This window comes from Atheta coriaria, unplaced genomic scaffold (genome assembly GCF_025399875.1).
Source record: "Atheta coriaria isolate IRGN ID8LTWV9N9 unplaced genomic scaffold, Caltech_Dcor_3.1 hic_scaffold_1_pilon, whole genome shotgun sequence".
Classification (NCBI taxonomy): domain Eukaryota; kingdom Metazoa; phylum Arthropoda; class Insecta; order Coleoptera; family Staphylinidae; genus Dalotia; species Dalotia coriaria.
Window position 1 is genome coordinate 6478973 of NW_027045443.1, and position 26488 is coordinate 6505460.

General features: G+C 39.1%; 6 protein-coding genes, 2 long non-coding RNA genes and 1 pseudogene across 10 annotated transcripts; 6 read left to right on the plus strand and 3 right to left on the minus strand.

The window, feature by feature from the left end:
* The first annotated feature begins 62 nt into the window (after nucleotides 1-62).
* On the plus strand, nucleotides 63-2844 carry LOC135790566 (adhesion G-protein coupled receptor G2-like). Its single transcript, XM_065300803.1, is given in 5 exon segments — nucleotides 63-1665; nucleotides 1668-2226; nucleotides 2229-2420; nucleotides 2423-2527; nucleotides 2530-2844. Coding segments are annotated over 5 exon segments (1536 nt in total). The 5' UTR covers nucleotides 63-1245; the 3' UTR covers nucleotides 2790-2844.
* Nucleotides 2845-3532: 688 nt separating this feature from the next.
* On the minus strand, nucleotides 3533-5600 carry LOC135790571 (nucleolar complex protein 4 homolog A). The gene is given in 4 exon segments (XM_065300815.1): nucleotides 3533-4155; nucleotides 4218-4848; nucleotides 4851-5186; nucleotides 5189-5600. Coding segments are annotated over 4 exon segments (1470 nt in total). The 5' UTR covers nucleotides 5352-5600; the 3' UTR covers nucleotides 3533-3815.
* A 23-nt stretch (nucleotides 5601-5623) lies between these two features.
* On the plus strand, nucleotides 5624-9588 carry Vps11 (vacuolar protein sorting 11). Its single transcript, XM_065300773.1, is given in 11 exon segments — nucleotides 5624-6002; nucleotides 6061-6126; nucleotides 6178-6351; nucleotides 6418-6783; nucleotides 6839-6928; nucleotides 7126-7177; nucleotides 7180-8037; nucleotides 8040-8583; nucleotides 8585-8931; nucleotides 8934-9400; nucleotides 9403-9588. Coding segments are annotated over 11 exon segments (3066 nt in total). The 5' UTR covers nucleotides 5624-5987; the 3' UTR covers nucleotides 9490-9588.
* An 84-nt stretch (nucleotides 9589-9672) lies between these two features.
* RpL3 (ribosomal protein L3) lies at nucleotides 9673-12425 on the plus strand. Its single transcript, XM_065300855.1, is given in 9 exon segments — nucleotides 9673-9741; nucleotides 10014-10206; nucleotides 10311-10355; nucleotides 10358-10478; nucleotides 10745-10880; nucleotides 11175-11361; nucleotides 11648-11850; nucleotides 12038-12098; nucleotides 12101-12425. Coding segments are annotated over 9 exon segments (1221 nt in total). The 5' UTR covers nucleotides 9673-9738; the 3' UTR covers nucleotides 12373-12425.
* A 175-nt stretch (nucleotides 12426-12600) lies between these two features.
* Nucleotides 12601-13675, plus strand: PIG-X (Phosphatidylinositol glycan anchor biosynthesis class X). Its single transcript, XM_065300896.1, has 5 exons — nucleotides 12601-12758; nucleotides 12822-12966; nucleotides 13015-13172; nucleotides 13236-13386; nucleotides 13438-13675. The coding sequence occupies exons 1-5, from the start codon at nucleotides 12634-12636 to the stop codon at nucleotides 13570-13572; spliced, it is 714 nt and encodes a 237-aa protein (XP_065156968.1). The 5' UTR covers nucleotides 12601-12633; the 3' UTR covers nucleotides 13573-13675.
* Nucleotides 13575-15270, minus strand: LOC135790708 (uncharacterized). The gene is made up of 2 exons (XR_010547857.1): nucleotides 14808-15270; nucleotides 13575-13899 (listed from the first exon to the last, which is right to left on the minus strand). It is a non-coding gene; the product is annotated as an uncharacterized lncRNA (long non-coding RNA).
* A 362-nt stretch (nucleotides 15271-15632) lies between these two features.
* Nucleotides 15633-16386, minus strand: LOC135790731 (uncharacterized). Its single transcript, XR_010547861.1, has 2 exons — nucleotides 15857-16386; nucleotides 15633-15790 (listed from the first exon to the last, which is right to left on the minus strand). It is a non-coding gene; the product is annotated as an uncharacterized lncRNA (long non-coding RNA).
* Nucleotides 16387-23469: 7083 nt separating this feature from the next.
* LOC135790668 (uncharacterized) lies at nucleotides 23470-25869 on the plus strand. Of its 3 annotated transcripts, XM_065300947.1 has the most exons (5): nucleotides 23470-23645; nucleotides 23969-24011; nucleotides 25011-25090; nucleotides 25279-25478; nucleotides 25538-25869. In XM_065300947.1, exons 1-5 carry the CDS (start codon nucleotides 23616-23618, stop codon nucleotides 25665-25667), a joined length of 483 nt encoding a protein of 160 aa, XP_065157019.1. In that variant the 5' UTR covers nucleotides 23470-23615; the 3' UTR covers nucleotides 25668-25869. The 3 variants fall into 3 exon arrangements, 1 of the variants encoding a protein (XP_065157019.1); XR_010547856.1 differs by lacking the exons at nucleotides 25279-25478; nucleotides 25538-25869 and adding an exon at nucleotides 24085-24179 and having other exon boundaries at nucleotides 23472-23645; nucleotides 25011-25042; XR_010547854.1 differs by lacking the exons at nucleotides 25011-25090; nucleotides 25279-25478; nucleotides 25538-25869 and adding an exon at nucleotides 24085-24240 and having other exon boundaries at nucleotides 23475-23645.
* On the plus strand, nucleotides 24026-24953 carry LOC135793294 (uncharacterized; annotated as a pseudogene).
* Nucleotides 25870-26488: the final 619 nt, after the last annotated feature.

Consider the following 26488-nt stretch of genomic DNA (forward strand, 5'->3'; position numbering starts at 1 on the left):
ATTCAACTTTCTACTTGCGATTGCAGTTTACAATCGAAAGATATTTATCCTCCGCCATTACGTATCAATAACAAAGCTTCAATTCTATCTAGGTTTGCGTCCGGCCTTGTGTTTACATTGTAAACAATCGACGATTTATGTTTTGCAAACGAACGCACACAGATAACGACGGAAGTCTTAACCTGAGAGAGGGCTCTTGAACGAATCTCTTCAAAGAATTGTAAACATGCATTGAAATGATGAATTGATGAAACGCGCGCCCTCATTACTTAAGTCTTAATTGAATGAGGGTATTATTAACGTTCGAGGCATATTGCTTCCGTTCATTCGACCACAAGCCGCCGATTGTTGTCTGCTGGCATGCCGACGGCGCCGCTCAATTACCTCAATTCATCAAAAATCAAAATGGCGGCGCGTCTTTTGAAATGTTGATAAATCGGGTTCAAAGCAGGGTTAACTAAACACACATTTCGCTTACTTAAATTAATTTTAATCATTGATTAACGCCGGAAAGCAGTGTTAATTGATTTGTTTTCGAAGCTGGGTGCTGAACGTACTTACTGCGGGTCTATTTGTAGTTGACAAGAGCTCTTGCTCAACTAAATGTGGATCGGATGCAGATGTACAAGTGCACTTTTAGAATTGTCCGTTTCGAAGATGCGCACACGACTGGTGTTCGAAGCAGTCTGCGCGTTGTACACGCGCGGCTCAAACTAAAATGCGACTGCAATGTCTCCAGATAGCTTTGATGCTTTCGGGGCGCTAGCTTACCAGCGCCATCTTGAAAAAATTCATCATTATGCATCTTGAACGCAAATTTTAATTAGGAGCGATCATCACGAATGATTCAGATTCGTGCGTGCGTCGAAACTTTAAATTTACTTATCTCCGAATATCAATATTACAATATTTGACTGAGCGCGGTTTCGATCAATCTTATCTAACCGCACACACCTCAAAATTACCTCTCCATGTGTTCATCTCGCAGTTGAATTCCCAATCATGTACGCTACGGTACTATTTCTATTTGCTCTATATTTTCTCACTGGAAATCCCACCAGGGCCCAAATAAATCATAATGTAAGAAACTTCTATTAAAATTATGCAGTTTTCGTTGATCATTTTTGTCATATCAGGAACAAAAGCCAATAATTCAGTGACCCCGAGTATATCACTGAGCTAGCGCATAATTTATCACTAGTTCGAGGTGGGCTATCGGCAAAACTAGGAAAAATCACTCTCCTGATGTCGGATGGACCTGTATCACCTTTTCGCACAGCTCAAAGGAACTCCAACGCAACTGATATGATTCTGGATGATCTAGATAGATCCGCCATTGCTGAATCCTACCACAAGACGCATGAACTCCTCGTACAGCCGAATATAATCGTACAGACTTTTAAACTTAAAGGAACTGATATTATCGGACTGGCTTTGTATAAAAACTCAGCTAATTCTGCACCTGTGCGTATTCAAGAGATCAAATCAACGGATGAATCAGATGATCTTATCCAGGATGACAACTTTGAAGCCGCCGTGTATCTCCCGAAAGTGCTCCGTGAACAGGTCTTGTCAATTTTGCCAGATCCAGTTGTTGTGGTCACAGTGTTTCTGAACGATAAGCTTTTTCGGAAACAAGTGCGACACCTCCAACTACCTCAGGTGCGGTCTTCGGTGTTTTAATACCGGAATTCCGTGATGTTTTTCAAGCGCCAGTGAAAGTGGTTTATAAAGTGCGTGACCGTGAAACGGAGCACAAGCGCTGCGCACATTGGCTTTATGGAAGCCGACAGAAAGGTGCCTGGGAAACGGAGAAGGTGGCCACCTTCTGTGGTGGTGTAGAAGTGTGCGAATATTACCATGTGACACATTTTGGATTGTTGATCACTGGCGCTGAAGATTCCGATCGGGTTCATCAACCCGCATTGGATATCATCACATTGGTCGGCAGTATATTATCATTGATAGGAATTGGTGGTATTCTCTTAACAGCGGCAATCTTCCCGCAATGGCGTGCGAATCGTGGTAATGTTGTTCTGACAAACTACGCGCTTGCAACACTTCTGGAAATTGTATTGCTGTACGCATCGGGACATGCAAAAGAGAACGCTGTTTGTGATTTAACTTGGTGTTTTGTCACTGGAATTCTATTGCATTATGTTGTCCTGGCACAGTTCTTCTGGGTGCTGGTGATCTCCTTCCTGCAGTATAAACGTTACGTGGAGATTTTGGAGATGTGACAACGAATCTGGTCGCCAAAGCGTGTTTAGTCGGCTGGGCAACACCATTAATCATTGTCGTGCCAGTGGGTACCATTTACACGGACAACTACACAAATGCATATTCTAGTATTTGTTATCCTGACGGTTTGGCATTGTTTATTGGAGTTTTATTACCGATATTACTGATTGTAATCGTAAACTTGGCGATTTTGGAATGATCGCGAAAAATTTATTCGCGAATCCAAAGGTGCGAAGCACACGCGCTGGAAGTCAGACTCTGTTGAAGTTCCGACTGTTGGTACTACTCTTTTCCAACTGGGAATCAGTTGGGTGTTTGGTTTTCTCGGAAAACTACACATTTCCCTCGTTTACATCTTTTGCCTCACAGCGACACTGCAAGGTTTCTTCGTCTTTCTACTTTTCATCATTTTCAACCAACCCACGCGTCTCATGTACGTGAAACTGGTACGTCCATCTGCAGGCGCAACAAAACCCTACTCCACCAGAGAAACAACCAATACATCTACCACAGGCGACACGGAAACACGTCCAAGCGTAGAACATTAAACAATTCAAAGTGTATATACTCAAGAAAACGTTTATTACATTAACACGAAACACACCTCCACTTGGAAAAGTTTTAACATTAAAGCGCTAATATTAGATAACATAACAAACATTAATATCCGCCATTAGTTTCCGGCGTAGTGCTTGCCGACGTGATGGCGAACGCCCCACTTGAAGTTAGCGTGTTTGTCGGTTTTCACGTAGGTGTGTACTGGGCCAGTGACCCTCCACTGCGTTTGAAACGTAGACCGGAAGTGCAGGCGAGTGCAACCAGCAGCAGGACAAATATCTGCCGAAATATAATAAATACAATCAATCACAACAGATGCTATCTATTGACAAGTACAATTGGTACTTACGTAAGTGAAATGCATGTTGATTTACAGGAGTTTTGATGGTACCCGATTGATTGCTGAGTTCGGAATGATTGATTGGAAGTCTCGGCGGGTTATATATGCTCCCAGAACTTTCTTTTCGGATAAAATTCCGCTAGCAATGATTCTGCGGTTTCGTATTTGTGTCTATTGAAGAATATCGGTTTTATCACTACTTTCTTTGTGTAACGCTTGAATTCGCATGAATTCGAAGAGCGTAAAGAATCATTTTTCATGTAAATTTAAAAACCTAAAAAACGATCCAACATGAGTTGTATGATATTTATGTCAAAATGACAATTTGTGAATGTAAAACAGGAAATAAAGGAGGTGTTGGAATAACATTTGAGGTAATAAGTAACGGTGAAGTTTAAAATCACTTATTTACTTTGAAGTCAAATTATTTCAATGTTCGACACGTATAAATAAATCTAAGTAACAAAATAATAGATTTGCCAGGCGAAATACAATCGTGGCAGACATTCTCTCATGTACAAAACAAATTAGCACGACGCAGCGATCGACTACAAGGAATACTTGCTTTCCTTCACCGACGGCCGTCATCGCGCCCATCAACTGTAGGCCCTATCCTCACACACAGCAATAAATGAACGTACAGAGTAAGGAAACGAGAAACATGCACGCGCGCGCTCTAGAAGGTCCAGTACTTCGTGAGTGCATCACGAATATCAATCGACGGCTTATCGAAGGTTTTCGTGATCTGGCGGCGATTCTTCTTCACCTCCTGATCGAAAGCATCATCATTGGTGTCGCTCAGGTATTTAGTGATGTCCCATTCGACATTCGGCAGCGGTCGGTTGATGATACGCGCGGTGAGTGCTACCTTGGGAGAAGAATGATTCTGCAACGAGCGCAATTCCCACAGTGAGTTTTGAATCGCGTTCGATTTGACTGGATCACGTTCTTCCATGATGTAGGTGTCATCAGTGGCGAGCCCCGTGTCATCCAGCATACATTTTAATCCTGGATGCCTAAATGATTGAAAAGAAAATTAAAAAGTGTTCATGTTCAAGATTGAATGGTAATCGCTTACCGTAGTATAAGATTGCATATGAATATGCAAATGACGACGACGTCTTGACTAGGCGCTACAAGAGCAAGTCGTGCCAGACGCTTGACAAAGGCAGCCACTAAGTTTTCAGGCAGGTGAGTGGAGCTCAGAAACATGTCGGCGAGATAGAATAACCTTGCCTTGAACTTGGTGTGGAAAATCTCTGGCTCAAACATTGAATACAGCTTGGCGAAAATATCCGGATATTCGAGATTGTGGATCTGAATCATCGAAAAGATTCCCTGTAACGCAAGCATGCCGATCGGCCCGCCCATGTCTAGTGAATCCATAAGAAAATCTATCATAAGCAATGGTTTTTCCAGATGCGGTGAAACACGCTCCAGCAGCACGACTAGCAACTGCCGGTGTGTATCCTCAGTGTGCTCCCATTGCATAACACAGTTCCATATTTTGTTGATGCTCTTCACCGCAGCGCGTTCGTCGTAGACGAAATCATTGCCACAACAGTACAAAGCTCGCGACGCATTCTGTTGCACCGGAAGTCTTTCCAACAACAGCAGATAATTAAAGATATATGGCTTCGCGGGGTTGATCTTAGCTGTTACCGACGGTAAAGACTTCCAGGTGTAATGCAGTATATCGTCGAAAAGAAAAACTCTTGGAATTTATTGATCAAATGTACAGACAATTGAGTTTTGTGCAAAACACGCGTGAGTATTGCCTTCAGACGCGGCACGGGCATCATTCTTGGCATTTCATGACGCTGTTCGAGTGGAAAACGTCCCTCTTGTTCTAGAAGATTCATGGCTGTTGTGAGTGCTTGTAATTGTAGTTTAGGCAGCAGTGTCATCCGCTCAATACATGCTAGGATTTTATCCCAGAATTTATCGTAGATGGTGCGTAACCACTCGGAGTATTCGACTTCTATAGTACGAGGAGGTACCTTCAGCGGGACGATCTCGGTGTACATCTGACTTTCCCGCAAGAGGGTAAAAAGATGCCTTCGAGAACTTGCAGGCAGACGGAGGTATCGCTGCCGCTTTCGAAGTGGCTCATGATCTCCGCCAACGCATGGGAGTTGCGGCGGGACTGGTGGAACTCCTGCGCCTTGATGCGCAGCAGCTTCGCCGCCTTGGAGTTTGTTTTGTCGGACATACCTGCAGATTTTCGGAACAGCGCGGATTGTGAGGTTAGTGCTGCGCAGCGGACGGGAGCTGGTGCGTGAAGGCGTGCAGACGCGATGGGCGCGGACACGACGACGACACGGCGCACTAATTCAACTAGTTCTTACGAGGAGATTCACGTCAGCTGTAGGAGGCGTGCGATGAAAACTCATTCGCTTTGTAGTTTAAGAATTACGACTGACGATCATCCCGTGCTGCGACTCACTGTGCTGCGCATACATGCGCAAACATGAACACAACTTTCACGGCATGCTGCGATCCTGCAATCTATAAAACCATACATCTGCAACTTTTAATACATCAAAATAAAAATTGTTTTAAGCCTGCTTTGATTTAATTCTCCAAGCATTTTCAAATTAAATCATAGATAACTAGATAGAAGAGATTTTATTGGTTTATTGTTGTATTATTGGATTATTTTAGTTTTAAACATTCGATGATTATTTTATCGACCTTGAGGTTGACAGCAGGCGGTTTCGTCCTAATGTCCAACAAATCAAAACAATGTTACTGAAGTTATCTGTTTACTGCTGAAATTAATTCCAGTGCATCGTGGGTTTACTCCCACAGACTCTTTTATTCTTTGGGGTGCAATAAACTAGATAAAATGGCATTTCTCGAGGTACAAAACATTCGCTCAACTTATCTTTGTATTGAGGTTACTAATTTTTGGTTTTCAGTGGCGGAAATTTAATTTCTTCGAGTTGAAGAAGAACGTCGACGCTGGACGTCTCAACTCCTTGGAGGTAACTTTTTTATTTCCACTACATCTACAAAATTAAATTTTCTCTGTTTAGGATTTAAATATCACTGTAACTACCAGTGGAAACAATAATTTAATCATTGGTGATGCAGGAGGAAAGGTTCACATTGTTTCTAGGACTTGGCATATCACCAGTTTCCGCGCCTATGAGTTATGTGTATCCCTGGCTCAACAACTTAGAAATCTACCATATTTAGTCACAATTGGGGTAGTTTTCATACAAATTTTACCAAAATTACATCCAAATAACTTAAAAATATGTTTTGTTTTAAAGGAAGATGAATTGGGCATTAATCCACTGATAAAAGTGTGGGATACCAGTAGATTTGACAAAAACAATCTACCTTATTGCACAAGGGTGACCAGAACTAACCCTAATAGCAGGGCAGTCAAACCAAGTGTGCTATGTGTGCATGAAAATATGCAATTGATGGCAGTTGGTTTTGTTGATGGTACTTTGCTGCTGTACAGAGGAGATGTAACCAGAGAAAGAGGCTCCAGACTGAAGATACTAAGGGAGGCTAGCTCTGGAGTGACTGGGCTTGCTTTTAAATCTACTGCCAATACAACACTCTTGTTTGTTGCCACTGAGAACAGCATTTATATTTATAATATCACGCATAAAGACAAGGAAGTTATGGTGGGTGGATTGAGTATAGTTAGAATAAAATAATAATAAATAAATTTCGTTTCAGTCACTCCTGGATAATAAAGGATGTCTAGCTAATTGTTCAGTACTTGCAGAGTCTTTACAAGAGAGTCATTTTATGGTAGCAAGAGAAGATGTAAGTATTACAGATTTATTTTGTAATAATATGGCTGGTTGACGGGCAGTTTTGATTGGGTGACTGCCTGTAATTTTGACTGCGTGACTGCCGGTTTTGGTTGCGTGACAGTCAGTTTTGACCGTGTGACTGCCAGTCATGACCGCCTGCACAACTCACAATTTTTCCATGAAAACCGTCAATATTTTTATTTCTAGGCAATTTATTGTTATACATCCGATGGGAAAGGCCCGTGCTATGCAGTAGACGGTGAAAAGTAATGTTGCAATGGTTCCGCAGTTATCTCATCATTGTTTCAAAGTCAAAACGCCTAACACCTACATCAGCCGCACCTGGCGCCGTTTCCAATACGCATCTTATCACAGTTCTAGATATTCAAAACAAATTCATCGTATTTCAAACACCCGTTGATGAAATCCGCTCAATTTTAAACGAATGGGGAGGATTCTATATAATCGACGTGCATAACAGCATCTTTCACCTAAACGAAAAGGATCTGCAGGCGAAATTGTCGATCCTTTTCAAGAAAAATCTTTATGACATTGCTATCCGCATTGCCAAGTCACAACAATACGATTCAGACGGACTAGTGGACATTTTTCGACAGTACGGTGACCACCTCTATGGTAAAAGCGATCATGCAGGCGCAATTGATCAATACGTGAAAACCATCGGCAAGTTAGAACCCTCGTATGTCATTCGTAAGTTTATGGACTCCAAACACATCGATAAACTCACGAGTTATCTGGAAGCGTTACACAAACAAGGTCACGCTACTGAAGATCATACTACTCTCCTGCTAAACTGTTTCACCAAACTCAACAAGACTGATGATCTTAAAGAGTTCATCTTACAAAAGGATAAAGAATTAGATTTTGATGTTGATATTGCGATTAAAGTGTGTCGACAGGGCAGTCCTGAAGAAGCCCTGATGCTTGCAAAACGCCACCGCAAACACGATTGGTACATCAAGCTGCAACTGGAAGATCATCAAAGATACGAAGACATTATTGACTATATCGGTGATTTAGGATTCGAAGATGCGCAGTTTTACATGCGATTGTATGGCGGTGTTTTGGTTCGATGCGCAGGACATAAAGCGACGCAGTTTTGAAACGTTTATGCGCGAATTTCGGACGTACGCAGGGCAGTGGCGAACGGCAACGCGCAAATGCCGAAGATTACATTCATTTATTCCTCAATGATTCAGCCAGATTAGTGGAATTTTTAGATTATCTCATTGCTGAAGGCTGCTCATTGAGTGCAGCTGTGTATGACACTCTTTTAGAGCATTATTTGCATGTTTGGGAGTCAGTTGATGGTCCGGATCGCGCTCGTTTCGGTCAAAAGATACTGAAACTTTTGCAGAATCCTGATGTGCAGTGCGACAAACATCAAGCGCTTGTTGTTTGTCATATGCACGGTTTCAGCGACGGAATTTTACACCTTTACGAAGAGCAAAAGTTGTACCAGCAGATTTTGCGTTATCACATTTCACTGAAAGACACTTCATCGGTTTTGGCATGTTGTAAACGTTTCGGTCACCAAGAACCAACACTCTGGGTGCAGTCAATGTGGTCATGCGTGCGAGATCCTGATTATTCCACGCATAATCTCTTACCGGATGTGTTGGACACCATTGCGAAGGAGAGATTACTCACCGCAGTTAGTAATTGAAGCGTTGGGCACTGGCAAAGCAGAAATTACCCTTGCGCATATTAAACGTTATGTTACGCAGGAGCTGCGCAAGGAACAAGAGGTAACTGCTGCGGATCGTGAATTAACGCTTAAATACCGCAAAGATACAAACGAATTAAAGCGGAAATTGGAGAATCTCAAAAGTGGACCGATTCTTATTCAAGGCGCGCGTTGCGCTGCTTGTCATCATCCACTCGAGTTGCCAAGCTTACATTTCCTTTGTCAACATTCGTACCATCAGCATTGCTTCCAGAGTTATGCTGAGAACGAAAACGAATGTCTCGCCTGTCAGCCTGATAATAAAAAGTAGTGGAATTACTTCGCGCACGCGAGTATAACAAAGATTTGCATGAGACTTTTCACTCGCAATTGGATAAAACTGCAGATGGTTTTGCGCTTGCCGCTGAGTATTTTGGTCGTGGTGTGTTTAACACTGTTAAAGTGATAACTGAACGACCACGACCGCCACCACAGATGGTGATGCCACGAGAAGAACCTGTACAAGGTTCGGAAGCACGTGTACGGCTTCATGAGAACAAGAGGAGTACGCCGATTGTGAATATTAGCGAAGGACGTGTGCGGATGCAAGAGAATCGCTTCAGTTCCTCATTGGAAGCGAATATTATTCAACCGCGGGTTGCAGAGGGACGGAATGTCGCTGTGGTAGGATCTATGACATCAAATGCGTCTGTAAAGCAGGTTACAGTTGCTGCAGCATCTGCGAACGGGAATGGCAATCCGTTTGAGTCTTCTTCGGATTCAAAAGATTACGATCAAGCGAAAATCCGTTTGATGCGGATGATGAGAACTCGGACAATGCCGACGAGGATGACTATGATAAGAATTTGAACCCTTTCGCCTAGTGTGTAATATGTGGACATTTATGCAATGACAACGCTTTGTGTATTATTGTTATTTCTAAAATATTAAATTGTATAATATACATAACAATGTAATAACGACTTTTTGAAAATTGTTTTTGTCGTGTTATGTCGGGTGTGGTCGTGTGTAATGTAACGGTCACGTGACAACCCCACTATCTGTCATTATTCAGGAAGCTAGGTGCGTCGTCAAGCCACTACAAGTCGTCCATTTCTATTTCATCCTCAAAGATGGTAAGTTGAATCTTTAAATATTCTCGTAATCCATGCATTATTTTACTCGAAGATAATTCAGAACTTCTTGTTATGCGATTCGTTATCGTAATGCACGCATATTTTATACGAATTCGCTGTTTAGATGATGATTCTAGTTATATTTTGTTTATGGTTGAAACTGAACCTACAATGTGGATAACTCTAGGGCGGTCTGATACAGTTCTTGATAAAACAACGTGTTTTCTGATTTCGAAAGTGGTTTTAACCATTGGTGTACGTGTCTGTTGCAGTCTCACAGGAAGTTCAGTGCGCCTCGTCATGGCTCTATGGGTTTCTACCCGAAAAAGAGGTCGCAGAGGCATCGTGGTAAGGTTAAGGCCTTCCCCAAGGATGACCCATCCAAGCCAGTTCACCTAACTGCTTTCATCGGGTACAAAGCCGGTATGACCCACGTGGTCCGCGAGGCAGATCGTCCTGGTTCAAGTAAGCAGACTCGATTTTTTTCTGTTTAAAGATTTTCTGCAAGAGAAAGTTTCAAAATATAAAATGTAATGCATGTGAGACTAAGGTTGCATTTTAATGTGCAGAGATCAACAAGAAGGAAATTGTGGAGGCAGTCACCATTCTGGAAACTCCCCAATGGTTGTTGTCGGTGTTGTTGGTTACATCGAAACCCCTCATGGTTTGCGCGCGTTGGCAACCGTTTGGGCCGAGCATCTTTCCGAAGACTGCCGTCGTCGCTTCTACAAGAACTGGTATGTTTAGGTTAAGCCTTTGAAAGTTTTATAAATGTTCTCATAAAAATCCTAAAGCTCTCCAATGGCTGCATGAGAGTTGTACAAAGTCTACTGATGACTAGGTTCATTTAATAAGAACCTTTTGGTCTGAGGTATGATTAAGGCTTGTAGACTTCCTCTGGGCGTGCATCGGCACGGCTACGAAGTCGCGCCTTTTGTACTTGCAGGATGATGAACTGTCGCGCACGCAGACACGTTTTGTCATGTTCATTTCAACTACACAGGTACAAGAGCAAGAAGAAGGCATTCACCAAGTCTTCCAAGAAGTGGCAGGATGATTTGGGCAAGAAGAGCATTGAGCGCGACTTGAAAAAGATCATCAAGTATTGCAAAGTCGTGCGCATCATTGCCCACACTCAGGTTGGTTTTATAAATATTTTATGTATTTTAGTAACTTATTCTTGCATATGACGCGATCAGTTTGGAGCTTACCCTCCGGCTGTTGACTACTGCTGTCCTATTCATGAACGGCAATGTCATAGCGTCAAAGAACAAGTGCCCTTCGGGAGGCGCAGCAGGCATATTCCATAATCTATGTGTAGCCCGTCGGGCAATGACACTCTGACAAACCATGCCGGTTACAGTCCTTCTTTTCTAATAATTTATTTGTATCCAAACTATACAGTTTTCTCATTAAATTCTTCTTGTATACAGATGAAACTGTTGAAACAACGCACGAAGAAAGCCCACATCATGGAAATTCAGCTGAACGGTGGTACTATCGAGGACAAAGTCAAATGGGCCCGTGAACACCTTGAGAAACCCATCCCTGTTGCACAGGTCTTCGCTCAGGATGAGATGATTGACTGCATTGGTGTCACCAAGGGACACGGTTACAAGGGTAAGCATAATTAAAATCGTATAATTACATTTTGTACAGAAATAAACTGCTCCAGCATGTTTGACAATTTACTGAATTGTGTGTAGTTTTCAATAACTACTAATTTAGTTTTGATTTGAGCATGTTTTGATACTACTATGATGATAACCATGATGTAAATGTGCTTCTGATATTTCTGAAGATATACCATCATGCTGCCTTCCTTCTGACATTATCTTAATATAGTGTATTTATTTTGCGAAAATTTGAATTGTTGCTTTAATCAACATGTTATTTTTTTATAAAGGTGTGACTTCTCGTTGGCACACGAAGAAATTGCCGCGCAAGACGCACAAGGGTCTGCGCAAGGTTGCTTGTATTGGTGCCTGGCATCCGTCTCGCGTATCCTTCACCGTCGCTCGCGCTGGTCAGAAGGGTTACCATCATCGTACCGAAATGAACAAGAAGATCTACCGCATTGGTGCTGGTATCCACACCAAGGATGGCAAGGTAAATACAATCACGGCGGTATTTCTTCGAAAATAGCTTAATTCAGTGATGATAAAACACTCGAGCCGAAAAAGAGACCAATGAATCTTTTGATTACTAAATGATAGGACTGATAATACACAATCTTTCAAATAATTAGTTGAAGTATATGTAATCTTCATTGTTTTTCACGTATAATTTTCTCCAGGTCATCAAGAATAATGCATCCACTGAGTACGATTTAACCGAGAAGACAATCACCCCAATGGGTGGTTTCCACATTACGGTGAGGTCAACAATGATTTCATCATGATCAAGGGTTGCTGCATTGGACCCAAGAAGCGTGTCATCACCTTGAGGAAGTCGCTGTTGGTGCACACCAAGCGTGTCGCTCTCGAGAAGATCAACCTTAAATTCATCGATACTTCATCCAAGTTCGGTCATGGTCGTTTCCAGACCGCTGCGGACAAGACTGCGTTCATGGGCTTGCTCAAGAAGGATCGCAAGGAGGAAGACAAGACCGCCGCTGCAGCTTCGTCTTAAAACACTGTTTTCTATTTGATATAGAAATAAAAATTCAAAACCGTGAAATCAAATGAATATTTATTGTAAATACATTGTACATAACATTTTCGTTCTCATTACATTCATTTTCCCAACGTTGCATTGTTTCCTTCGGGTTGTACTTTGTACTGATTGTTACTGTTCGAAATTAGAGTTTCCTGTAATGTTCTATTCAGTCACGTGATAAGATTACCAAGCCCTGTGCATTCCTGCTGCGTTAGTTTACAGTCAGTATTGAATATGCGCGGACGTGAATACTTAACCTCTCTTTTGTTTCTCCTCGTATTTTCCCAAATAAAATGCGAAAATTGTATGAAACTAGATATATCCATCACGCAGAAGGTAGAAAATGAAGGTTTCCATCGGTGAGCACTATGTTTTCACGCATATAACACGCAGAACACTAAACAATCTTTTTATAATCACAGTGATGTTCGTTGGTTACTTGAAACAACGAACCCCAACAACACTGATTGGATACAATCAGGCTGCAAACTTGCAGTACACATCAACGTGAATGCAGGAATGTTCGTTAGCAAAGACCAACTAGCCGAACTTAATCGCAATTCAACTGTGAGTGTAATAAACCACTTAGGAAACATACTAACAAATGTATTTTAGATTCTTATTCGAGTTGATGGCAATGTGAATATTGAAACAGCTGCACATGACTCCACAGCACACATTGCTTACATCTATCTGCCTCAGGATGAAATTGAGAGGATTATGTTCAGTCTACCAATACATTTAAGATATCAAAGGGCACAGATTACCGGAAAGTAAGCCATTCATTTTTTCATCAATTTTAGTAATTATTGGATGAAATTGTTGTTGTTTTATAGATATGGAAAAGTATACCTGGACAAACCGACCGTTTTAGTTCGTTGCCCAGCTGATATAAATCTATGCGGTAAAAGAAGACCAATTCTAGAAGCACCCTGCAGTTTTGCAAGCGTGAATAAATGTCAGTGGAGAAACACTACTTATCAAGCTGTAAGTTATGGTAATAGTAATGTAAAATAATAAAACTATGTATAATTTCAGCTATTCCAAGACGTGGAAATGTTTGTACCCATCGGTGATTTGGATGATTATCCATTGGTGTCAATTGTATCACTTCTGTTGGGTTGCGCCGGATGTATTTATGTCCTATCCATTCTTTCCACCACACCAATATAGAGTAAGGGTGTAAATATTGTATAATTACTGCAATAATCGCAATATTGACAGATATAAACTAGTCATGTGTAAAATGGTTATGCTTGATAAAATCTTCTGCGAATGCAAGCTGTGCACTTGCGCGTAGCCCGAATTAACAACTCAGACAGAATGAAAGCGAGACGCAGTCGTAGAGGATTCAGAATTTTTATGACAATGAGGGCAAGGAACGCTGGCATCACTTTGTTTAAACCCGCATGTAAGTTGCGCACATATTGGCAGTCCGAGTACTGATTATTTGCGTGTAACTGGCGCAGGTGGACTTGTACCCATTCAGCGTGGTAGTGCCTGTAACAAAATTTAATTCCGATAATCTTAAATCATTGTTTGGTTTCATTATTTACTTTGTTATGAAAGAGGTCAACGCGAAGCCAAGAGCCAAGCCGAGAAGTAGATTAATTCCAATGACCGGAAATGTGTATTTAACGAACGGGGTGCGCGGAAATGTGTAAGGGTAGCGACGACGTCTTCGCGTAACATAGATTCGCGTTCTTAAAATAGGCGCAGAATTAGAGTCTGAGATCATTCTGGGGAGCGGTGCCCGCCGATATCGCCCACAAACTGTCACTTGCCACTAGGTTTTCTTTGAGAGATTGCTTAGAAACGCAATATCTCAACGATATTCAAACTTCGTGGTATTTGGGTTGCATACTTTGTTGGCAGTGCTCGTGTTATTGCAAGACTATATGGTGACAAATAAAAGACCCTAGAAATAACGACGCCTAGCTACTAAACAGCAACATTTCAGCGTTTTTGTTTTAAACGATACGCAAGCAAAAAGTGGTGTTAGCAGATAATTATTAATATTTACAACGCAATACAATTCGTTTGAGATTTTCGAGAGATTATGGCAGGCATTATTCATTCTTTTAAAAATATTCTGATTGAAACAAAAAAATATTTTCTCTAAGCTCTGATATTAATGTTCATCTTCTTTCTTCATTAATTGTTGCGTTGTTTTGATAAATTTATTGAAAATCGTGTTTATTGAATAATATTCATGCATGAAGTTTTTTAATGCATTTAGAACATGATAGCAGATCAAAAATTAATACAATAAAAAAGTTTTCATAGTCATGCAGTATACATGGATACATGGGACAGTCAAAAATCTCAAATATATCAATTATATGCACAGAATAGACAAATTTTTAATCACAATCAGTAAATTTGTGCCTGTTTGAATTAATACTTACATGTAAAGTTAATTTTTTTGAAATCTCTTCATAAATTCCAGAAAATTAGTTCAATATTGAGTGTTTTATATGTAGTAAAACTGTTTCTCTAGTTTTGTTTATGAGCCCATAAGAGTACTTGACCATATTCTGGATGTAGAAGTAACCATTGCTGAGATCATTTCTTCTTCCTTCTGCTGGTCAGCTTTGTAGACCACAGTAAAATATGTGTGTTATCATAATCATCACATTTTTACTGAAGTATTGGGCAGAGTAGTCCTTAAATCAAGGTATTAACATGTTATATGAAACTTGCCTGGTGTTGTAAGTCAAGGTATGTATAGAAATACACCCTTCAAGTAAGCAGAATTCCATGTAAACATTGCAAAAATGATAACAATTAAGAATACTAATCTGCAACTAAGGCAGCTAGAACAGATACAATATAAGTTGTCAGGTTATGGTGTTGCGATAATTGTAGGGAGGTGGTTGCCTATAGCCGCACTACATTCAAAAATAATTTTATTACAAATTATTAACGCAACTAAAATTCAAGTCATATTTAGTCAAAGATTTTGCGTTTAGGCAAAATGGTAAATGACAATGGTCGAGCGCACTCCAAGGATATCTTTAGAATACCATTATCAGTTGTTATTTATAAACAACTTTTTGTTTGTGTTCAACGTATGCTCTGCGATCTCGCAATATTGCAGTATTGCTACAGACATTTCCTAGTGCAAAACCGTTGCAAGATAAATTTTTGTATTATTTGCGATGTGCACCGCCAATTAAGTGGTTTCTCACTCTTGTATGGTTGGAATGCAACGATCATAACAATGACAAGAGAACATTTCACAGGTATTTATTTAACGGTAAACATTTTAAATTATCAAACTCCAAAAATGGGAACTGTGGACTAATTTGCTTCTTGCTGATCTCGCTCTTTTCACTCTTTAAAGTGAAACCTCGTAGTTGCGGCGCTTCCTCTGCATCATCCATATTTTCTAAACGATTTACGTTAATTATGTTTTGATTTGTGTATGTTGCATTCTAGATTATCGAGTTCTTACCGTTTTCATTCTTCGGAATGATAGTTTTACCTTCAGAAGAATCCACTTCGTTAATTGTCGTTATTGGAGCTTTATATCGAGGAAACCTGGGGTTTACTTGGTCCTGAGAATTGCCTTTCTTTGGGTCATCAGCATTGTTATATTTATTTGGGTCATACTTCTTAAGAGAAAGTGCACCCACTGACATTCGCACCCCATCCGATGTATTCTCCAGGACACCGCGTTGAATGCCGTACTTCAGTGATTTGTACACGCGTACTTTTAGATTGCTCGGCACGTTTTTGCACTTCTTTAAAAGCTCACGCTCTACCTTAATGTTAATTTTACTATTGGACGCGGGTATGCCGTACATTTCCAGACTTGCGATCGCTTCCAAAACTGTAACGTATAGATCGAGAGCTTTTTCGACGGCATACTTTATGCACTAGATGATGAAGGAGAGCAAATTGTAATACGCCGAAATGAGCTGTGTGCCCGATAATTAAGTACACAATTAATTTGACAGGATTTTTCGGGTACACAAAAGTAAACAAAATACAATCAGAATCATGGCCATGTAGTTTTAATTTAGTTTAAACCACAAACTTACACTAATCAACGCACCAGCAAACGACCCGCAAAAATGGGTGCTGGGCTGGGTGCACCAGTAAGTATCTTGAGCGCGTGAGGAGTATTAGCAAAAAGTAAGAAAGTGGTCCAGGCGTTGTTGAGTTATGCGCTTAACAACACATTTTACGATTCATTTTATATTATAGATGTATACGATTCAGTCAATAAATAACTTAATTACTATTATCTAAATTCGATAGATTTAGTAGATTTAGTCACGTTTAATACCTATAGTTCTTGATACACACCAATACTGTATAACACTTACAAAATTCGGGCCGCCAATTTGAAACAAACCTTACGACTTGCACAAACCACAATGGCACATTCACCCACAGACAACTTATATACAACTAGCGGACCCAACAGACTTCGTTATGTCAAAAGATTCGTATTGTGGCAGTTTTGTTCCTCCCTATTTTATAGTCGGTACAAAATATTCTCCTGAACAGAACCGTCACCTCGGTGATAGGGCGCTTCCACGAATTTAGGCAACTCTTTCAAGAACAAATTATATTAGTGGGACACACTAAAATACCCCGAATTGTGTCACATGCAATACTTAGTGATCATATATAATGAACACTTTGCACAAAACACGAAATGAAACAATCCAATCAAATTGTACTTTGAGAAAAATATCGTCTGGCCTACCACACATTTTGTTATCCCTGCGAAGGAGTATTTAAATATTCCCCCTAAAAACCCCGAATTGTATCACATTCAATAAGTAATGACCATAGGTAATTAAACACTTTTCACAAAACACGAAATGAAACAATCAAACAAAAATGAACCGAAGAAAGCTACGGAATTTGTTCAGTTTATCAGAAGACAAAAGAAAACTCAATAGAAAACACTTTGCGCAAAACACCATATAAAACAATGAATAAAAAATAAATCGAAGAAGGCTGCGGAATTTGTTTCGTTTATCGGTTGAAAAAAGAAAACTCAGCTTTTGCCCATTTTCCGGTAATTATTCGAATTTTTCTCTTCAAAACAACCCTTTGACTTTAATGAACATTAAAAAAAATTGACCAAATTGGTCCAGGCCTTGTTGAGTAAAGCGGTTTCCTACACCCTTTGCGATTCATTTTTATATTATAGATTTTTAAGGAAACGTCATTTTTAAAATTTTAATAAATTACGTCTTTGCATTATCTCACTTGAAACAATATAACTATAAATGTGATTGAATAATTTCTTATTTTATAGCGTTCTAATTTTGATTTTGCTACCAAACTTTATAAGATTACTTACGGAAGTAATTTAAAGGTTGCCTGACAATTTCATCAAAATTGGTCCAGTCGTTCTTGACTTCTTAAGGAACATACATACATACATTGATAGATTTATCAATACAAGTATAAGCCAGAGTGCTTCCCGCTTCCCGTGCAATTTTTGTCAAAACACAGAGTGATTCAATTAGAAAAATTATATCCATTGTAAAAGAATAGGACAATAAAATTAAACCAAGAATTTAAAAGATTTCTACGATGATATTGTAATAAATCTATTTGATGCGCCTATGGTAAGAACACGGGCTTAATCTGTCTATAATATGAAAATAAACCGCAAAATCTGTTGGTAAGCGCATAACTCAACAACGCCTAGACCAATTTGGCCAATTCTTTTTTAATGTTTGTTGTCCAAGAATTGTTTTTACAACGAGAAAAATTCGAATAAATGCTGGGAAAACCTTAAAGACAACCCTTGTCTATAGGATAAAAGTTGGCATTAAAATTCCATCATAGTTATAGTTATATAGTTGAATTCGAGATTTCTCTAAAATAAAATTGCGAATCTTATTGATAGAGTTGAAACATGCTATGTCTAAAACAAATTATATTTTATTAGGTAAATACCAAATACTAAATACTACGGGGACGAAGTCGCGGACAAATGCTATTAATTAATAATATAATTAATTCAATAAAAATTAAATTAATTATATATTCGTATAAATTTATAAGAAATATTTAAAACTATTTAAATGTTAAAAATTATTGATTGAAATATTGAGTTGATAAGAATAACTAAAATTCACGTATATAATTTCATATTTATTCAAAACTAGCGACCCGCCCCGGCTTCGCACGGTTGCAATACTGATACTAAATACACTACAGAAAAACTGTGAACGTGTGGTATAAAATATATAGCCCATGTAATTAAAATCGATCCAGTAGTTTTGATTTATTCATTACTGCCCGTGGCCCACGCGTTAAATTTGGAGTAAAACAATCCCCCTTTCCTATACCATGAAGATTTCCTGCTATCTTTGGAATATCTAAATTCATACACTACATTTTTACTTATTTACTTTTTACATTTTATAGTATGTGCCGCAGTAAAAATATCTAAATTCTTACCATTTAGAAACAAAAGATAATCAACAATCATAAAAACAAAAGATACCTATTCTATTCAGTTCTTTTTTACTGAAATACCTCTAATTTATATTTTAAAACTACTATCATACAATTATTTATCGTAACTTACTTATAATTACTGATACGTTGTCGCGCTGAAAAGATCGTTTTATTACCTAAGTATTGCTATTTTCCTCGCTGGAGAGCTCCGATATAATAAACGTGCCCGATCGCTGCGAAATTCAAAGTGCTACAGAGAAAACCGCGGCCGGCCGGTACCGCCGAAAACGCTACGTCCGCAATTTTTAAAAATCCGTTGCGTAGTTTCAAAGATTTAAGCATACAAAGGGACAGACAGAGAAAGCGACTTTCCTTCTCCAAACAAAAACATCAACCGATCAACTTCAACCCACACGCACACGTCTGTGCTTAAGGGGAAGCTACGAAGCATCGCACAAAGAGTAGACGGCGATAATATCATATTAGAAACCTCAAAATAACAGTACTTCTCCACTATTTAATGGATGTTATTATACATACAAACCTTCCTCTTGAATTACTCTATCTATTAAAAAACCGCATCAAAATCCGTTGCGTAGTTTCAAAGATTTAAGCTCACAAAGGGACCGGAAAAAAGCGACTTTACTTTATACTATGTAGTGATTTTCAAAATTCCCAAAAAGTGATATAATTTCATTTAAGAAAGATTTATTTCCCAGGTGGTCCAGGAGGTCCAGCAGGTCCCTGTGCACCAGCAGCTCCAGCAGCTCCAGCAGGTCCTGCAACACCTGGAGGTCCAATTGGTCCAGTACCTCCGGCCGGTCCAACAGGTCCAGCCGGACCAGGAGGCCCATTAGCACCAGGGGTCCAGCGAGTCCAGCAGGCCCGGCAGGTCAGGGGACCTGCAGGCCCAGGTGAGCCTCCTGGCCCAGGGAAAAAGGTTTGCGAGGAGTTGCTGACCAACCCAAAGGCTACGAACACCAGGAACAATACTTTGATGGATGCCATTATAGTTGCAATATGTTTACTATTTGAGAAGTTTGAACAACTGTGATCAGCATGTAGAAATCATTCACTTTATATAGTAGTTTGTACTCGCACAGATCGTGATGGATTTATTTTTTGTAAGTTTATCTTTGTCGTGTATAAACACAATAGTACTATTAAAATTTTATTGTATTTTATAATTTTTAAAAATTTGCAGTTTTAGGAATTATTGTCACGTCTTGGGAAGTATGAGCCGGTCGTCCGAAAGCGCACACGCATTTTTAGATAACATATAACTTCACATGGAGCAATTAGCTTTAGATATTACTAGTTAACCGGGCAAACGTTGTTCTGCCATATAAATTATTTCTAGTTTCTAGATAAATTTTAGGGTAGACAAAAAGTAACTTACTTATTATAAGTGTGTCAGTATGAAAAACTTGATTAACTGAACTAATCGTGACAAATACACTTAAAATTAATAATTTATTATTATGAATAAAATAGTAATCTATAATATTAAAATGAATCGCAAAATATGTTGTTTACCGCTTTACTCAACAACGCCTAGACCAATTTGGTCAATTCTAAACAATAAACTTTTTCCATTTATAGCTGGACATTAAGGAAAACTGTATGCACGCAGTGAAATAAAAATTATTATATTTAAAACGAAAAAGTTTTAAAAGAATAACACCCTGGCGCAACAAGTTTAGTCAATTTTCCTTTCGATAGAGTACACTACAAAAGTACAACAGTAATACAAGACAACTTAAATTTATACTTATTTCTCCACGGATACCAAAGAAATTTGAAGGATATCATATAACAAAGGTAGAGTGAGAAATAAATAAAATACCGTTATAAATTTTATTGTAATAATGAGATTTTATATACGATGCGATCTTCAGATATAACACAAACAAGCCACAGTGCAAAGTGTGCCAGCCGATGACATCGCAAAACGCAAACGCGTTTTACAATTACTGGTATCAATTATTTGTCACTACTAAACTCGTTGCCAAAATTAAGATTACGAAAGATCAATGCGAGGTAAGAGATACGGTGAAAACTAAATTCTGTAACGAGATCGAAAAGGAAGCGAGCGGTACAGACTTATCAATGTAGCAGGTAATCGAAGAAATTACGAAAAAGAGAGGCCACGGGCAGTGGCGGATTATGCTCCAGTGAGGCCCTAGGCGCAAATCAGGTTTGGGGCCTAAATCCGAAAATTTTCAAAAGCGGTTATGTAAACATGGTAGAATTATGCGTTTTATAACAGGTATTAATATAACAAAGACAAAAAAAATTAAAATATATTCTAATAATACCACAATAAAATAAGACAATACAAATTTAAATACAATTACAAATTTGCTTTTCTTGCCTTCTCTCTTGGTCAAAGATTTCCAATAATTTTGTCGTACTCTAGTTTTTAAAAAATATCATTTCTGGCTAACGTAATACCAGGTCATTTAAGTGCTCTTGTAGAAGACTATTGCGCAGATAGTTTTGACTCGATTTTAAAACACAATATGTACACTCCCCTTACGTAGAAACAGGCAAAGTCAAAAAAATTTGCAGTATTGTGTGTATATTTGGAAAAGTTGATTTTTAGACCATTACTTAATGTGCATACATCTCATGTGGATCCCTATTATTTCCTTCCCAATAAAGACACAAGTTTAATGATCGATTCATGCACAATTTATTAAATGTAAGAAAAAAGTACCGAGCCACGTGCAAGTAAGAACTGTATAAAACGTGCAAACGTTCGTAGAGCGAGCGTAGCATGGAGTTGGTTCAAAACAATAAAAAAGTTCTTCATACACAAATTCCGATTAACGGGGAGAGATAAACACCACACAAATCTGAAAAGCATTTACGACTTAGAGCAACTCTTGCACTATCTAAATATATAAACTGCATTGAAATGGCGCGGCGCAAACGGTTTCCGTAATTATCAGGGTCGATAGAAACCTACGGCTTATTAAAAATCTTGCACTAATTAAATTTGCAAAAGGCATTGAAATGGTGAAAATGGTTCCCGAGGCAATGCGTAATTTCCACAGCAAGTTTACGAAAATGTCAGAACTTGCCAACTTTTGTGGGGCAGATTTAAAGCACTTCTCGTGCAAATACAGTGAAATGTTCCCAAACGGTTCGCGATACAATGCGCAAGAAAATAGGGAGGTATGTGATAAATACACCATCTCTCGTCTAATATAATCTTATTTTAACATTTGGCAAGACCTGTCGCTATTCTGTGGCAATTCTAATTAAAAAGATCAATGCAAATCTATTTATGAAAACAATAATTGAACTAGAGACACAACGGAAAACCAAATGTAAATCACTCATATTTTTAGCCAAAATTAAATGAAACTGAGAAATGTAGAGAATTGATTCATGTGTCGCGATCATTCTAGGTGTGATAAATCATGACGAGCAAACATTGCGTCTATTGCCGCAAAACACGAGCGATAATTGATTGAATATAACGCGATACACGAAGTAAATACGCAAGAAAGTCGCGAAAGACTGGTTTAGACACAAAGGTAGATAAGCGCGCTCCGAAGAAACCGAAAACAAATTGGCATAGAACGCATAAGCAGGCAAAATTTAATTGCGTCGTGCCGGGTTATGGCCCGTGTATTGGATGCTCGTCTTGCGGTAAATGCAACAAGACACGCTTTAGGAGACGCAAATACATAGAAGCCGCTTATTTAATTGTATTTTTTCTACTTCCACCTTTAAAGCGCTGGTTTTCGGCGGTTATACTCGTATATATCTACCTATCGTAGATAGGTAGTAGATAGGTAGATATCAGTAGATGGAGTAGACATAACAAACAACGGGATATGCGTGTTATTTTCTGTTACAGTGGCATTACTCAATCAAATCAAATAAATGTTCATTAACGCGACATATGGTGCACTTCAGCTACCACCAACTATGTGTTACAACATAATCACCGAGAAGGTGTTTAACTAACATGACGCAGTAATTTAACAGTCCATTAAAATAAGCCAATTCTTATTAAAATATTATTCAAATAAAGTTTGTCCTGAATTTCTCCCTTGTAGATTCTATTATACTCCTATATCCAGTTTTTATATGTACCTATAATTTTATTAAGTACTGGGAATTGAGCCGGTCCTTAATAAATGAGTGCATTTGAGATTATTCTTTTCGGTTCTATTGAATTTATTCCAGGTATTGATTGCGACGTTGTGCTGATCGTTGCGCAAATTGTTTTGTCAAAGTTCACCTGCGCCACTTTCATTAAGTTAATTCATTTATAAAGTAGACTGTCTCGTGTTATTCAAGGTCTTTATTAAAATTGTACCATCCTAGTTCTTGATACACTGTACCCAATAAATTTTCAATCGCTGCCGAATGACAAGTTATTGCAGATTCGTGTTTTAATGGTTATTTTGAGCATTGAAAGGGTTTCTAGTTCTCTTACACGTCACAGTCGATCGGGCTTGTTATTTTGATATGCCATCAAGCTCCACTCACGTCTCGCACGTCACACAATTCCCCGCCGCGTGAGTACCTGCCGATTTTCGCATTCGTGTGGGAGCACTTTTTATCGCGTCCTCCTGCGTTCCTGCAGCAGGTGCAGGGTATAAAACACGAGCGGATTGTGCTCCGGGAAGAGTTGGCCGCTTTTGCTCCATGCGCGCACTATCCTGATCCTGCAGTCGTTACCTACTCTACAATCTCAACGCAACAAGTGCTGATCTCCAACTCGCCATCATGTGGGGTTCCTTTTCGTTGGCCTATTCATGCTGGGTGCATTCGAAGCATTTCCAACTGTAAGTCACTCATTTTAATCCAATTATTTAAAAAAAGTTTAATGCATGCATGACACACAGACATTTTCGATTAAAATGTTTAGTAGGTGTCGCGTCAACGCCACATTTGATTAAAATTGCAAAGACAACAATAATTCAATACATTCAACGGCTTTTTCATTCGTGGATCTATACTAATTGATTTTATGTTCAAATTTTACTAAGATTCTTTTAATTACTAGTGTGGTAGTTTGACAAACACCAAAGTTAATTAAGCAGAAATCTAAATACAGTAAAATCAGTTTCAAATGTCACGTTTTAAGTCTGCACTGATTTGGTTTCAGGATTCGAATAAGCAATATTTGCAGTCGCAACTAAGCAAATACGGTAAGTCTAATGTCATGAAAATCTATTATTTGTTTTCGTTTTATTTGACTTTTGCCGTAACATCACAATACAGAAAGATCACCTCTTGAAGATCGATCTTTGGATGGCATCGGAGGGGTTATTTAAATGGGCGCTCGTTGGATGGAATAGGCGGTGGTCATCTTAACGGTAGGTCACTCGACGGCATTGGTGGAGGTTTTTGAATGGCAGGTCATTAGATGGCATCGGAGGTGGTTTCTTGAACGGGAGGTCCGTAGGTGGAAATTGTGGTTTGCAAAAGTCTCTTGTCCGGCGGGAGGATAATTCTCTGCGAAGCAGCAGCTTGACAGCATCGGTGGCGGAACGCTACTCGGGCGGCGTTCATTAGATACGATTGGGGGCGGAAATTTAAACGGCAGATCTCTGGACGGTATTGGAGGTGGCTACTTGAACGGCAGATCATTGGATCATATTGGTGGCGGTCATTTGAATGGCAGGTCTTTGGATGGCATTGGTGGTGGAAATCTAAATGGAAGATCTTTGGACGGTATCGGTGGAGGGTTTTAAATGGCAGGTCTTTAGATCAAATTGGTGGTGGTAATCTTAATGGTAGGTCGCTAGACGGTATTGGAGGAGGTTTCTTGAACGGAAGGTCCTTAGATCAAATTGGTGGTGGTAATCTTAATGGTAGATCGCTGGATGGTATTGGAGGTGGTTTCTTAAACGGAAGGTCCTTAGATCACATTGGCGGTGGTAATTTAAACGGAAGATCGTTGGATGGTATTGGGGTGGGCACCTCAACGGGCGCAGCGTCAAAGCACTCTTGCCGTACCTTCAAACTGTCGAAATCGACAACGATGAAAACTTGTAACTCCGAGTTGGTTTCTTTAATCTTACTTCTAACTAAGCTAGAGTTTTGTAACGACTATTTTAATTCGATACTAATAAATTTGTAAAGCAAGATTGCACTACGTTTATCTAACATATTGTTTAACTTTAACTGTTCTTGCAAATACAAAGGATTTGAGCATTCAGTGGTAGGAATGCCCAATTTTGACTCCTTACTTACATTGGACGCCGTTTCCGCGTTAATAGCAAAAGGTAAGATTTTCGTATTTGACTAAACGTAACTACAACCTCTTCAAACAAAATTCATAAAAATTGTATTAAACAATCAGTTAAAATTGGCAAACTTTATGGATATAAAAAAAGATGACCATTATAACCAAACTATAATGAATACATAAATAAACAAACGATTTCTTGTGCTTTTGTCGTATTAATCTGTAGAAATCAAAGGAAAGCGGATCATCTGAAGAAACAACAACACCGTCGTGGATCTTTTGATTCATTGCTGGCCGGAAATGGTTTCGGCAGGAGCGCACGCAGTGACCCAACGCTGTTTCCTGATACACGAAACCTTCAAAATCGTCAATCTGCCGAGATAGAAGAAAAAATAAACCGAGATTTGCTGGAGGCGTTAATCAGGTATTGTTTTAGTTCTTCAAAACAGCTCACAAAAATAGTTTCGCTGGTTTTATTTTCAGTTGCATGAATGCGGGAGAACGCGAGCATAACCACCTGCCAAGAGTACATCAAGCCGGTGAAGCAAAACAGCCTCTCGGCGCGATAAACCGCGAAGGTGGCGGTGGCAACCCGAATACGATTCATTTCTGAGCAATGCAATCGCGCTCGACGGCGGGACAGTCGGGCGTGTTGAGTATCAATCACCGCCGCTGGCGTTTCTGCATAGGCGCTACGTGAACTCAACGGTCAAATAAACGCAACTACGCACTTTATTCCAGTCGATGTAATTCGCTGACTAATTGTAGATTCTGTATTAGAAATGATTAGAAAAATAAAAACTTGAAGCTTGAAATACATCCTCATTAATATGAGAATATTAGGCAATCAATAATTCATTTTTCGTTGTTTGCCTTTCACTAGCGGAAGTTTAAAACCCCATCATTATGAGCTATAAATATCTCCGACACCAGTGACGATTTCTGAAAACTTCTTCATTTATTATACTCACAATCGATTGTTTCAGATCTAAATGACTCTCATATTGTATTCATTTCTATTGTTGGTATAGTAATGATGCAATAACAAACTCATAACAATTGAACAAATTTGTTCAATTAATGTGAGACTATCATACTTTTGCATTATATAATTTTCCTAATTTTATTTTATTAGAAAATGTCTACAATTCAATATATATTTTGTTCTTATAACTAATTTATCTTTTCTGCGTTAGTTCCGCAAGTCTACTTCTAAACGAGATATTTATAGCACTTTCGGTACGTTCTGGATAGATTAATTAGCAGGTAATAAATAGGTACCGATAATAAAGAGACGCTATGAATGATATGGAAGAACAACCGTAATTGCCGGCGACGTGAATGTATTGAAGATGAATCATTGATATCGCTTGCTTCGTTTTCATTAATAAATAGTTTTCCACAATTTCACAATTATCCTTCATTGCCTATACT

Excerpts from the sequence above, each read along its gene's own strand:
- PIG-X (XM_065300896.1), top strand. The coding sequence starts at position 12,634 with ATGCGCGGACGTGAATACTTAACCTCTCTTTTGTTTCTCCTCGTATTT. Across the intron at positions 12,967-13,014 it reads AACTTAATCGCAATTCAACT|ATTCTTATTCGAGTTGATGG; the intron begins GTGAGTGTAATA and ends AATGTATTTTAG. Across the intron at positions 13,387-13,437 it reads GAAACACTACTTATCAAGCT|CTATTCCAAGACGTGGAAAT; the intron begins GTAAGTTATGGT and ends GTATAATTTCAG.
- LOC135790668 (XM_065300947.1), top strand. The coding sequence starts at position 23,616 with ATGCTGGGTGCATTCGAAGCATTTCCAACT. Across the intron at positions 23,646-23,968 it reads CATTCGAAGCATTTCCAACT|GATTCGAATAAGCAATATTT; the intron begins GTAAGTCACTCA and ends ATTTGGTTTCAG. Across the intron at positions 25,091-25,278 it reads TTTCCGCGTTAATAGCAAAA|AGAAATCAAAGGAAAGCGGA; the intron begins GGTAAGATTTTC and ends GTATTAATCTGT.